Source organism: Kryptolebias marmoratus, linkage group LG15 (assembly GCF_001649575.2).
Source record: "Kryptolebias marmoratus isolate JLee-2015 linkage group LG15, ASM164957v2, whole genome shotgun sequence".
In the NCBI taxonomy this organism is placed as follows: Eukaryota; Metazoa; Chordata; class Actinopteri; order Cyprinodontiformes; family Rivulidae; genus Kryptolebias; species Kryptolebias marmoratus.
The window spans coordinates 28,339,785-28,354,412 of record NC_051444.1 but is presented as its reverse complement, the minus strand read 5'-3'; the positions used below and the strand labels follow the sequence as shown (position 1 = coordinate 28,354,412).

At 38.2% G+C, this 14,628-nt stretch overlaps 1 protein-coding gene across 3 annotated transcripts in view; it reads right to left on the bottom strand.

Moving 5' to 3' along the window:
- pacsin3 (protein kinase C and casein kinase substrate in neurons 3) overlaps positions 1–14,628 on the bottom strand; it is a 70,867-nt gene that overhangs the window by 37,855 nt on the left and 18,384 nt on the right. For all 3 annotated transcript variants that reach the window (XM_017426772.3, XM_017426771.3, XM_037979709.1), the window contains one exon: positions 2,417–2,517. In XM_017426772.3, the coding sequence (XP_017282261.1) occupies positions 2,417–2,470 (54 nt within the window). In that variant the 5' untranslated portion in view covers positions 2,471–2,517. The remainder of the gene's footprint in view (positions 1–2,416; positions 2,518–14,628) is intronic.

Sequence of the window (14,628 nt, the reverse complement as noted above, 5' to 3'; positions counted from 1 at the left end):
ACCAGAGGGGCCGATCAGTGAGTCAGACAAACAAGGATTCTAACGAGCCTCCATTGTTAGGAGAGTGAGAACAATTTGCAAGCTATTCAGCTTACATCACATCTCAGCTTTAAAAGCTCAACTCCACACTCTCTATTTCTGAATTGAGAAAGCTGCTCGGATGAGAAGCGAAACGTCTTCAGCTACAGAATAGAAGTCCAGTTGTTTTTATTTTTTAACTTTTTTTGGCTTCAACATGCAGCAATTTATATAATGTTTGCTGCTAGAAGTGCTGGAGAGCACTGCACGGAACGGCATACAAGGTAGAGCTCAGCCAGGTATCATAATCTGTTAGTTAACAGCTGGTCGTACGTTGGAATAAAGTACAGAAAACGGATGGCGAATAAAGAAAGTGAGACTCGAGATATAAAAGAAGAACTTGTGCCCAAGAGAGGAGCTGTTTCTGCAGTTTGGAAGTTTTTGTTTTTAAAAAAAAAAAAAATCAGACGCAGACCAAAGTTTGTATAGTTTTGTATAGTTTGTATAGTTTGTAAAGTTTGTCGTGTTGCTGTTGCTGCCGGTGTTGATAAAACTAGCAGCTTATTCCAGCACCTCAGCAGAAAACAAGAATGTATGCTATCACGGTCTTCGGGTTCGACGCCGTTAACGAGTAGCGCCGGTGAAACAGTTAAGCCAAAGTGTCAGACATCGCTTGAACGGGCATTTTCTCGAGGGACGGCATATGACTAGAAAAGCAAGCGGTGGAGTGACATTACGAATGCAAGAACAATCCACCTCTGCAAGGACTTAGTCGACAGAGATGGGTTCAGAACAATGATTCAAACATTTTGAAAAGAAAGCCTTGTTAAAATAGTCATATCTTTTATTTTTAATATGTTGCATTTTGCACAGTAAAAACTGTTTACATTCGGCATCTCATCCATTTCATACAGACTTATTCATATATCGTGTGATTTTTTGGGGACAAAGTAATTGATACTTTGGTTTATTTTACTGTCAGGAGTACAAGGCTTTAAATCAAGGCTGTAATCAAACATAAAAAGGCACCATGGGAAAAAAATAAAAAGCCAAATAAGAAAATAACAAAAAAATAACATGACATACCGTGAAACTGCCAGAATCTTTAAAAAAAAAATTTTCTTTAAATGTGATACAAATTTTTACTCATACCGCCCAGCACTATTTTATTCTAATTTTAAAATGAATGAACGTAAATGACAACACTCTGTAAAAGATAATCCAGCAGCACAGCACTACAACACGCAGCCTCAAAAATCTAAGATAGAAAAGCTTGTTATTTTATGTAATTTTTAATATGACATGTGACAGTGTTTCACTTTTTGATGAATCAGTTTGTTATCGGCCACTGCCAAAATGTGAAGGCACAATTATATTTTTGCCTGTGTTTGTTTGTCAGTTATGTTAGCAAAATATATCATGAAACACTGGAGGGATTTTATTGAAACACTCAGAAAGTAATCTCTGGAGAAACATTTACAACTGATAATTTTTGGAGTCAACCTGATTCAAGATGGCCACCACAGCTAACTGACATCAACAAACACATAAATGGCTACACTCAGTCACTTTTACAGATGTTGCTCTAAAGTTCGATATGATAGTAGCTGAGAGTCATTACCAACATGCTCCAAGCACCAACACCTTGCAATTTTGCACAAGAGTGCACATAACGCCATTTTATAAAACTGTTGTAATGTCAGTCCTTCTCAGAATAAGATGATTTTAGCTCAATTTAATATCTTTTACAAGCCAAGGTGTTCAATGATTATATTAAACCAGTGATGTCTAATCCTGGTCCTCGAGGTCTACTGTCCTGCATGTTTTAGATGTTTCGCTGCTCTTCAACCCGTTAATCACTCAGTCATTCAAATCAGGTGTCAAAGCAGAGAAACAACTAAAACATGCAGGATACTGGTCCTCCAGGACCAGGGCTGACACCACTGTATTAAACAATTAGTTGTTTTCTTCACACATCCAGAATATAATCAACTGTTTGTGTTGTATGTAACTTTTGTTACAACAACACTGTGGTAACAAATAAGCAGTTTTAGTGAAGATCTGTTTTCTTTGCGGTAATTTATAATCAAGTTGTTATCAATGTATACACAGGGGTGGGCAAAGGCCTAAAACTGAAAACTCCAGACAAACAATTACAAATATAAAGGCTCAAAAGTCACATTTTAACAAAGAACCTTTGATTGTTTCAGTGCAGAACCAGTGAGTTTAATGACTGTCACCCCTCTGTTTGTCTTCATTTAGTCCGCTATATAAAGCATCCCTGGATTTCAATGAATGTGCTACACAAATTTACAATTATTAGGATCCCAAAAACGTATTAAGAGACAGCAAATTGAATGCTAATAAAGTCAAAAAATGAATGTTTGTGTTGCTGTACCTCCCAGAAGCTGTCAGAGCTGCTGAGGGCGCTGAGGTCTCCGTTCGAAGACATGCTGGGGTCGGCCTTACAGCACGGAATGATGGCGGCTGCAGAAAAGACTGGATAACAAGAACAGTAGACAAGTTAAAAACATGACGCAGAGTAAGATGGTGCAGATTCTCAGTTATCTAGGACAGCCTTAAAAAGCAACAAACTGAGAGAGCTTGCTTTGTTTGTGGCATTGTTTAGAAGCATTTAGTGGAAGACATTTATACAAACAGTGTATTTATAAAGATACTTTTAGGCTCCTAAACTGCAGATGTTACTCATCTTTGCATTACAACAACATAACATTTTACAGAAACACTGAACTATTAATTCAATCACAAACATTAAACCAATTTTTTTAGATTCGGTTTATTGACATTCTACACTACACAGCAAATGATAAGTTTATAAAGTTACTGAAGCTTTATTTTTGAGATGCAGTTATAAAGTGTTTAGGTGGGGTGTGCTATCAAAAATGTAATTTAGCTTTTTGGTTCAACTATATATATAGATTCCCTCTCAAATCTTCTGAATAATTACACAACAACAAAAATAAACGCGGTAAATATTTGGTGTACTTATCCTGCAGCATGACTTCATGCTGCTCGGACAACAAGCAGATCAATTAAAAGAAGAAGAAAAACAAAGAAAGCCCACTGTCAGGACTTTCCCACCTTCATAAAACAAGCATGAACAGCCAGTCCCCCTTAAAACCTGCTTAAACCAACAAGTTTTATTTAAGTCCAATGAGAATTCATCAAGTGACTGTCCTGAAAAGAGCGCAGAGGATGTAGTTTACATTCAACAGCGCTTTGTCACCAATGAGCTGAATCTGAATCCAAGAGTTCACTGTGACCTGACTTCCCCACACATCCACCTCTTCTGTGACGTCGAAGCCAGAAGGCTTCCTGTGGCAGACACAACAACCAGGGAGGAAAACAAGCCCCCAGTCCAGCGCTGATCATCTGCTCACATTCAGCAGGAAACCAGCTGCTCATGAATTCTCCTCTCTGTCAGAGTTGAAGCATTTGGTTTTGGTTTTAAAACTCTGTATTACTACTAAAAGGAATCTGAACAACAACGACGACAAAAAAAAAGATCAGGCTGCCGAAAAAAAACTATAAAATGTCAATTCACAACCAAAATCACCTCAAAAAAAGACAAAAAGTAAACAGGTCCTATTCAAGTCTACTTTAACAATTCATCTCAACCTTTTCTTTCCATTTTAATATTTTCTTAATAAATCAAGAGTCAATAAAAAGTTGTCAAGCTTAGGAAGCAAACTGAATGAACCATTTTTCTCCACTTAATCCCTATACCTGAACATAAAAAACTGGAAATTCAGATTTTCTATAGACATCTCTCTTGGACTATCTGCAGCTCAAGTCTTCATTCAAAACTGTTCATGTTTGTTTCCTAGACGGCCTTAACTAGTTATTTTTGCAGGTCCTACTTCAGAGTAGAAGCTTTCCTAGCATGAACAATTTGTAATGCAACTGTACGATCATTGGGGAAACAACATTGCTACATGGAGACTGGCTGAACATACGAGCACAACATTAATTATAAATACTAGTAAGAGAGGTGGGAAGAAAGAAACTGTACAATCCAAAAGGTGAAATAAAAAATTTAAAAAAAGGTAACAGTAAGGGGATCTATTACAAAAAGCAGCCACTAGTGTTTCGGAGAGCGCGAGTTACATAAAGAAAAATCAAGCAGAAAAACAGCTTACTGGTTACTGTGGAGAGCTTGTGAGACTCAAAGCTGACAATCTACAACCACCAGTATGTGTTACAAGGTTCAACTGGTAGAAAACCTTTAATGCACTAATAAGACAACTTTAACAACCAGCTGTAGGCTGGTGATAGTTTCATCTATCAGTGTATCGTTTTTAAGAGGATTAAAAGAATCAAAACTTGAATATTGCTTAATCATATATTCTCTTAAGGTAGCAAGTACCCAGCAAGCAGTGAGGCCACATATTACACAACCAATTTTGGAAAATCACAGCTTATTTTTGGGTGAAAGGCTTGAAAAACGGTACTCTTGGCTGTGTACATTATATTACTGCCCTCTATTTCACCACCCACATCATACCAGCCTTGGCAGCCACCCCCACGTTTATGATTTCATCTACTGGAGTACACTTTTGAAATGAAGACTTTTAAAAATGGTCCAAATGTGCCTATCATCAGCATGGTTTTTAAACCTGGACACTTTTTATATCAGAGGAGAGTGCCCATGCAGGTGCCAAAATTCTGCTAGAGACATGTTGGAGACACCCACGACAAAATCAAGACAGGTTCTTGATGGGTTCAAGATATCCAGAGCAACCGTGTGACTTTTTCCCCCCGAAAGAAAATCTGTTCCAAAAATCTTTTGAACATGTTGAAAATTTAAGCTACAAGACTACGAGTCTTTGTGACTCAAGCAAGGAAACTGAGAACCCCATGAATGTTTGAGACGCTCTGGAGACTGTTCACCAGCAGTTGCAGCCCAACGAGTTACCACCTTCACACAAATTTACCTGCGACACGCAAGCTGCACCGCTGCATGACTTTGGCTACCTCCCACAACGTTTTATCATTTGAGTAGGTGTTGCTGCCACACACACACACACACTGTGCTTCTTGCGATGGACGAAAGTGTTTGTTTTTCCTGGGTCATGAAAGCTCAACATGGCTGAAATAGCTGTGCTATGACAAAAGGATCCAACAACATTTTGTGCCTGATTTCAGCAACTGTTCTCAATGTACAAGAATGACGTAAGAACAGTTGTCTGACTTGATATTAGAATGCACATTAACACATTATTAATATCTAATATAAACATTTTTTTACAGTTAATTATTTGATTCTCTGTTTTTGAACAGGATTATATAAATTCCACTAAACCTATTATTTACCACATGAGAGATGTGTACGAGTGATCGACCTTGCTAAGATATCTGACAGATTGCATCATTCTTAAGTAAAAGGACAAAATAAAGACCGTGACTGTGGCCAAGGGAGTGGCAAGGAGCAGCAGCAACAAGATTTAGGTTCTGTTTACACAACCCCGCTTTTAAGTTGCGTTTCAGCCGTTCGTGAACACGCTAACAGCAATCGTTTTCTCTGACACTAAAACGTTTTGAATCCAGGTCTCAAAGTAGAAGATTTTGGAAACGTCCAGCATCGGTGTAAAAGCACTCAGTCTGTACTTTTTCTGCTCTTGTGTGAGTACAGGACTAACAGTAACAACGGAGGATACAGAGCGCTGTTTGTGCTGCTCACTCTTTTCAATTTATCAGAGCTCCTGACCAAAAATATTTGAGCTACACCATCTTTTGGGTGAACGGAAATGCATTTCTCATGTCCTACAAATGGGCCTGAAGACTGAAGCGTCTGCTTGCATGCACGTGCCACTGAAATACAAAAATCACAACATCAGATAGTGTACACAAAGCAAAGCTTGTGTTCACAAAACCACCCAACAAAACTGTTGACATGAGTGCTGCAAGTTCTGGACCCAGTGGAAAACTAGCACGTTAAATTATTAAAAGAAAAGCATCTTTCCTGACTTCTCAGAAGACATAACTTAAAGGCAGTCTCCTTCAAAACAAAAGGTCTTTTTTCACTGCCTCCACTCACGCATTTTGTCTGCCGGAGGTCTTACAGGAACTATGTTTATTACAATTATTTGTTGCTTTGTTAATACTTCAACATTAGCATTGCTTGAAGCATTGCTAATAAGTAGGACTAAAACCTGCATTGTGCCGAAGCTGACTTATACAGAGTGTTGAGCAGGTTTTTTTTGGGGGGGGGATGGGGTGCTGTTGGAACAAATTAATTTAAACTCTTTTAAATTCAATGGGAAATTTTTGTTTATGCAAATTTTTTAAATGCAAATCCCCTGTTGGAAGAAATTTAACTTGTTTGGAGAAATTTGAATGCAAAGCACTATACTGAAAATGTGAATCTATTCTTTTGGTCTAAAACATATCAACCTTTTAGTCATTTTCAAAAGTTTCTTCTAAAAGTTACTGCACAATTTATCTTCAAATACTTGACCTATGTGAATAGTTTTTTCTGTGATACTGTGTTCTACACGACTCTACATGACAGGACTGTGAGAAGTTCCTGGTTATTTTTCCTCCTCCCACAGTTTCACAATGTTCCCTCCTGTAAATAACTGGCTGACTCTCAGCGTATCAGTGCTGGGAGCAGACTGGAGCTAAATTAGATGCAGCGTCGAAGTGTAACCTTGGTGAGATCTGCAGGGAACAGTGGGCAAATAAGTGTAACTAAACTCCAGGTTTTTACGAGTTCTACTACGACAAAGCAGCCAGCAGCAGAAGGGAGAGCCTGCACTAATTTGTGCCAACACATATAATTAAAAACAATATTTAATAAGTAATTAAAGCGGTGTCTTAGATGTGTGATGTACAAAATTAGCCAAATACTACGATTAGGAAACACACATGCCTCAGACGAGACAGTATTGTTATCAACCTAAAACTGCTTGTTTGAACTGTTATGACTTGTTTTAAATGATTAAAAAGGAGTCTTCTGGTGCCTTATTCTTGGTTAGCCCTCTTATAAAACTCCAACTTCTGACAGCTTGCTGATCTTCGTCTACTGACAAATAAGGTTCCAAGTACTCAAGAAGTAAACCACACTACCCACTAAAAAAGAAACTCATCTCTTTAATAATCACTTTATGCAAACAAGTACACAGATTATTGCACAATTACTCCCAACTAGAGTTTTTAGAACATTTTGCAGCAGCACAATCTGCTGCTTTTCAACTCAAGCCTTGGGGTTAGTGCTGCACTCCATGAGTCTCAGATGTGGAAAGTTGAAAGACTGAATCAAACTGAACCAGCTGAGTACTGGGCTACACAACTGTGTCTCCACAAGGACAGAATTATATCTTGTGTATATTTATCTGGGTGTGGCTCACTGTGAACCAGTAGGTTTGGCTGCTCGTACCATTATTTCTGCCCTGCTGGAGGTGGCGGACCATGAAAGTCACACATTTCTGTAACTGACTGGAAAAGAGAACCATTTCACAATAATCCACGTTTGACAACTCAATCTGATCTTCCCAAACCACCTAAAGTCTTCAAAATTAGTCATCTCTGCTGCTAAATTACTGCAGTTGTATAAACTACAAAATAATTTATACATTTGTAAAAGCTTTTTCTTGACGTTACATTAAGAACTGTGAGAATCGTTCACATAGGTACAGCTTCTCTACAAGCTCTCACAAATTTTGCATTTTTCAGTGACTTTAAATTCACAAATACAAATATGTTTAAACACTAATTTAAACACCAAAGTTTGGATTTTTGTTGTGCAGGTTCTCCCATCCTGTTCCACAAGTTCTCAGATCAAAATATACAGTTGTTTGCTTTTTGAAAACTTCATTAGAAATGAAGAAATGCATTCTTTGGATAATTTTAAGGCTGAAGAGCATGCACAAAAAAAAAGAAAATTAAAACAACACAGAGAAAATGTGTGCTTGTGTAGAGCAGTCACACTGCAAACAGGATTAGGACATTTCATTTGAGACAGACCCACCGACCTCATTAGAGCGGATAAAGAACCACGAGCTGAAAATAGTGTTCCTGCACAACTTTGACGTACACAACTCACATGAAGTAAAATATAACTTGGACACCACTGTGTCAGTAAACCCAAAACACTCATGTGGTGACCCATTTATCTACCTGTTGCTACATGTAAGACGGTTAATAAAAATAAAAAAAAAACAGCCACAAAAGTCACAAAAACCGCTGAAATGAAAATCACAAGCAGATTCACAGCAACCTAAAACACAGCAACCAATTGTCTAAAATCTTTTATCAACTTGTTACAATAATTTGTAAATGTATTTTATTATAAATGTAAATTTAGTTTTTCTTCGTGCTTTAAAAAAAAATTTTAATAACCAATTGGGGTTAGACTGTTGTCTTGAACCAACAAAGTCTTATGCCTTACAAACTAAACAGCTACTGATTCATTAAGACAAAGCTGATTGATCAATAACTAAATATTTCTAGTTCATACCACCACATTCTGAATTAATGGCATTCTGTCTGTCTTGTCCTTTCTTAAGAGTGTCAATTATTTTGTTCAATCACTGAGCAGATGGTGAAATTCACGTTTAAACCAGTCACTGATCCTGACCGTAACCACTTGAGTTTAATCACACACATCCAGAACTTCAGACTGACAGAGTGTGAGGTCTGACAGCCGGGATGAGCTTTAATATTTTACATGAGCCATGAGGAGCGAGGGACGAAAACTCCATTCATTTATTTTCGTCACCTGCTCGTTCCTGTTCAGAGTCGCAGGGAGCTGGTGCCTAGCTCCAGCAGCCATCGAGGGAAAGGCAGAGGACACGCTGGACAGGTCCCTAGTCCATCACAGGACCACACAGAGACAAATGAGACAGACAGACACTCACATGCAAATTTTTAGTTTGTGGGGGGAAACCAGAGTGGCCAAAGAAACATGCACGCATTGGGAGGACATGCAAACTCCTCACAGAAAGACCAAAGACAACAGTGCCCACTGCTCCACCATTACAAAAGAAAATGTCTATCAAACTCTGTCCAGCAGATAAATGGTTTCTGAAAGTCATGTCTTTAAAAAAAACAGGGATAAAAACTGAGCAAAGACCTGCCAGATGACCTGAAAGATGCATCATCCTTCTACTGTAGGACACATTTTCTACTAACAGCTCAAGAAAATCCTTGTTGGTACAAAAGTATTATTTTCTGCCTGTCAGACTGTGATGTCATTAACAATTTTAGTACACAACATCAAAAAACAAACAAAGGGCCAAAGATTCATTGTAAAATTGGTTCCTTGAAAAGTTTTGTCATGTGTGTTGACACAACTTTGGCTCTTTCCTTGAGTTTAGGTTCATTTATAAGGTTGAATGTCATTATAAGTGAAAATGTCTTTAACCCGTTCTTCTGAAAACAGTCAAGTGAAAGGATTAAAAATTAGTGAAAAAGCAAAAGCCCTAAAACAAGAACACCTAAAGAAGCCTGGAGAACTGCTGATCAAAACTATTTTAACAGATTATAAGAAAGTCTGGCTCCTTAGAAGCAAATTACAAAGAAATTAGGAGTAAGTCAATTCTTTTGCACAGAACTAAATGCACACAAATTTCATAAAAGATCATTTTAGATCACAGTCATTTACTCCATCTAAAATACATGTCGATTTCACTCGTGTTTTCTAACATTTTTCTGCACCTTTTCAAAGATCCATATTTATGTCTGTATGTGTTTGGTAAACAAGTCACTGGATTTTGTTTGGTGAGATTAATCAAAGTACAGCTAGGACATCTGACAGATAAATAATACAGAGATTAAAGTGTGCCCCTCCTCCACTCTGTGCTTTCATTTGTTCTTTTTCAGAAAGCCGACAGTCCTTCAAATCATTGCATCAATCAATGGGCTTTGCATCAAACAGACAAATATTTTCAGAAGATTAAATGCGGAGGCAAAGTCCATAGTTTTGAATAAAACCTGAGAGCTGCTGAATAAGAGTTTTAAAATGTGTTATAATTAATTATAATTAATGAATTAATTTGCGAGCAGTTTCAAGTTTAAGTGAGGCTGCTTTCAAAACTGCAGTTTAACTAATTTTTTAACTCAAGAAGGGTTAAAGCAGCAGGTTTTCCAGGTTAATAGTGATTTCCATGTTGAGACATACAGAAATGTTCAGTTTTTCTAAACTTTAATAGACAGTCAGGAATCACAGGGAACTGCTCATGAATTACGATATCTTCCTTTTTTTTGCCGTTTTTCTAAACCTGCTGAAGGCATCTAAAAGCTTCAGGTGGGTTTGTGACCCAGAACCAGCTGAGCGTCAGGCCTGACCGAGAGAAAACAACCAGACGGCTGAAACAGCAAAGAGTCACGGAGGAGATCCCCATAAAAAGGCGAGAGGAACAAGAAAGGAAAGATTTCAAAGGAGAAGCTCAACTCATTTAAATGTTTTTGAGCTCAAAGTAACTAAATGTATATAAAATATATTATTATTATTATATACTACGGCAATATGAAAAGGTTAAGAACTGTACAAGCAGCACAAATAAGGGAGCGTTCAGATTAGAGTTTCTTTAAAGTTTTGGACCCAAATTACTTTCAGAGATGATTTTTTTTTTCTTTCTTCGTATTAAAATGAGACTTTATAAAGGAAATCCAAGTAAAAACCTTAGAAACTTCTGCAATCTAGACCTCTGTGCTGAACCCACATTTCTACTGAAAAGCCAATATTATTGGCTGGATTCCTTATAATTTATTGAGAGTAAACATGTGAAAAAGTCTCGATGTGGTTTTGTAACTTCTCCTTTAAACGTACAAAACAAAAAACTTTTTTTATTTTTTAAACTGAGCCATCTCAGTAGAAACTAAATTTAAAAAGCCAATCAACAGAAACTTGCATCTAAAACCAGCTTGCTAAAGAGGTGCATGATGGGAAGTCACGGAGGGACAGACGGAGATTCTGGTTGTTGGTTTACTGAGAAGTAGGTCAGGTCAGCGAGGAGGAAGAGGAGGATGAGGAGGGAGTGACGAATAGAGAGTCCAGTCCAGACCTCATAAGCTCCGGTGGCAAACTCACAAGCATTAATCTGATTAATGCAAACGAACAGTTTCCCTGCAGCTAGGCGGGCTTTACGCTGCGACGTAAAGCTCCACTGTGAGCTCTTCTGCATTCCAACAAAGTTTCAGGATGTAAAGATATGTGCTGCGGCCGCACGTGACCGCCTAAGGGCTTCAAGCATCTAAAACCAAGAATTTATTCCCCTGCTGCCAACAGAGACAAATCGCTGCAGAGGGTTCTCAGGAAACAGGAGACTCAGTGTTTCAAGGAGGAAAATGATCGTCACAATCATAATTACTAAATTTTTGCTCGCCTCTCGGCAGTAAACAACAGTATTGCTAATCTGAAACATAAAAACTTGTTTTTCTTTAATCCACACATGGGCTGTCTCCATCCAGTCATATATGAAGGTAATAGGATAAAATAAAAATAAAAATCACAACTGGAATACAATCAATCTGCATGCAACTCCAAAATCTTTAATTTTATTCTGGCTTCTGCAGTGCTTTTATTTTGAAAGCGGGCTCTGTGGCATTTATGCCAGCCTCTGTAAGCGCCACAGTGGCAGCAACCTCTCCTCTGGAGAGCAGAGTTTGTGAGATTTGAGTCGCCGACATGTCAGCAGACGGTTTCTGGCAGCTTCTCTGAAATGGCATTTGGGCAGACCAGCAGGTGAGTCATGGAGGTAAAATGGCTTCAAACTGAAAACAGACATTCATCATCACTAAAACCTGTTCTAACAACTCCAAAAGGGCTAGTCAGGACAAGACAATCATTTGTCGTTTGAAAATTGATGTTACAGAAGACTGAAGTCAGGTTTTAAACTGCAGTTTTATGAATATCTCACAGACCTACAGACACAAACAGAAGCTGATGAGTTGTAACAGTGACATAAACAATTAGCTTCAGTTGTCAAAACTCACTTTATAATTAAAAGACCGGGGGAGGGACTGACATGAATCTGTCCTCCTTTACTTTATGAATGAATAATTGATTTTCTGCTACTAAACATCAACAAAAACAAATTGTTGCTTTCTCCTGAAGCACAGTAAATAACTGAACTACAGCGACCTAATAGTTTTAGCTCCTCCTCGTCATCGTCAGTGAACACATCAATATCCAACATTTGTTCTGACTACCCACAGAACACAAAATACTGATAAATGATAAAACTACAGAGTTCATCTCTGAATAAACAAAAATGAACAGGATTTTTTTGTTCACAATATATAAAATACTTTCTACTATTAAGTTCCTATGATCTGTAAAATGTGAGGATATGGAGCCAATAAAACATAACTATAGATTAATAAAGATGTTTTATGTATTTCTTTTCTACCTTAAGTTTAATTACAGGAGCCATACTTGTTTATATACTTTTGCCCAAACTTCTACACTAAATAACTTTTACAGTATTAGAAATGAGCAGTTTCATAAAAAGCATCTAATAATTCCCATATTTTTAAAAAGAACACCAAAGGATTTCAACAAATTCAGTTTAATGTATGCAAAGTGACTTCCAACTGAGTTTATGACGTATACCTACACCCAGATATTCAGCAGCATTTTACTTAAGTGTTGTGCCAATACTGTCTAACACCGCTGAACAATAGAGGTGTAACAGTACACCGAGGTCAATAAATACCTCAGTACAAAGGTTACAGCTTAGTTTGGTACAGCAAGAAAAAGAAAAATGTCAAAACCTATTTTAAGCAGACAATACCCTTCCCAGAAGCACAGAAGGAAAAGCAAACTACTCTTGCTAGTAGGAAGGGTCTAAGGTAGCAGGTCAAGTACAGCGATGTAGGATTCATCAACTAACAGCTTCTCTACAAAATAAAATCCAACAGACTGACAAACCTACAGGTCATGTGGCAAACAAAAAGCTTAGTAGCCTCCAGAAAGGTATCTCTCGCTCAGGTTAAGAAAATATTACCTCTTTTTCTTTCAGCTGTTCCTTTTTCAGGGGTCACCACGGCGAGTCATCCTCCTCCATCTAACTCTGTCCTCTGCGTCCTCTGTCCTAAGTCCAACTACCTCCATGTCTCCTCTTTGTCTTTTCCCGTCAGCTGCATCTCTAACATCCTTCTACCAATATACCCACTGTCCCTTCTCTGCACATGTCCAAACCATCTCAGTCTGGCCTCTCTAACTTTATCTCCCAGTTGTTCAACCTGTGTTGTACCTCTGATGACCTCATTCCTAATCCTCTCCATCCTTGTCCCTCCCAAGGAGAACCTCAAACTCAACCTTTCCTTTGACCTTTGTTGACACCCTTTTGTCACAAACCACTCATGAAACTTTTCTCCAACCACTCCAACCTGCTTTTTACCACACTCCCTGTTTTCCTGGACAGTCGACCCTAAGTCCTTGAAGTCCTGCACCTTTGAGACCTCTGCTTCCTGTAGCCTCACTGTTCCACCTGCCTCCCTCTCATTCACACACAGGTATTCTGTCTCGCTATGGCTGACTTCCTCGTCTTTCAAATGCATACCTCCACACTTACACCTAGGGACAATTTTACAGTCACCAATTAACCTAGCCTTGACTGTGGGAGGAAAGTGGAGTATCCGGAGTAATCCCACGTGAGAACAAGGAGAACATACAAACTCCACCCAGAAAGTCCCCAGGCCGGGAAGTGATCCTGTGACCTTCTTGCTGGGAGGTGACAGCTCTAACCACTGCACCGCTGTGCCACCAAATTATTATAATATATAATTATATTATATATATACTACAAATATACTCCATATACTATAAACATTTCAAACTGCGCATTATATGAGCTAACTGCTTGCCATACAGCACCTCTCGTATCCCTCCACAGCTGCTGTCCATAATCACTCAGTGACCAAAGAGCTTTTTCCACACAGCTGATTTAAATAACGAACAGACAGGTCTTTAAGCTTCTGCATGTTTTTCTGAGCCAGGCAATCATGTTTTGTTTTCATGTAGAGTGTATTAAATAGCATCTTGCCCTGCTTCTTTTCTGTCATGGCTGTTAGCAAAACGTAGTTAAATGAAATGTGTGCCTGCATCTAGACAGAAGCAGCGATGACCAGTGACTAAGATATTTGTAAAATAGTTCAATGTACTTGTCCCAAACATCTGTACAGTGATGGTTTAGTACAAATACACGTACCTTTACAGCCCTACTAAACAAACCGTTTTTAAAACGCTAGGAATTAACCTTTTTTACTGATAATTTTTCTTCTCTGATTTATATATGCGCTACATCTGCCTCTGAGCTGAATAGATCGATATCATTAGCAAACATTAGATTTCAACATATTAGTAACTGTATAAATATGTTTTGACAAGTATAAATAACCTAGATTCTAATACTGAACCCTGTGGAACACCACAGGATTTTCTTCCTTTAACAGTAATTAATAACTTTTACCTTTCAAAACCAACTTTTACTTAACGGAAGTTACTCTGTAACTATGGTTCTGTGAATTCCTGGATGACTGCCAGTGGCAGTAAACAAAGTGGATATGTCTCCTCGCGCTCCGCGCAGGTCGAGAATTAATGTAAACAAAGTCACGCACGTGACACGTAGCTCACCTGGGCGT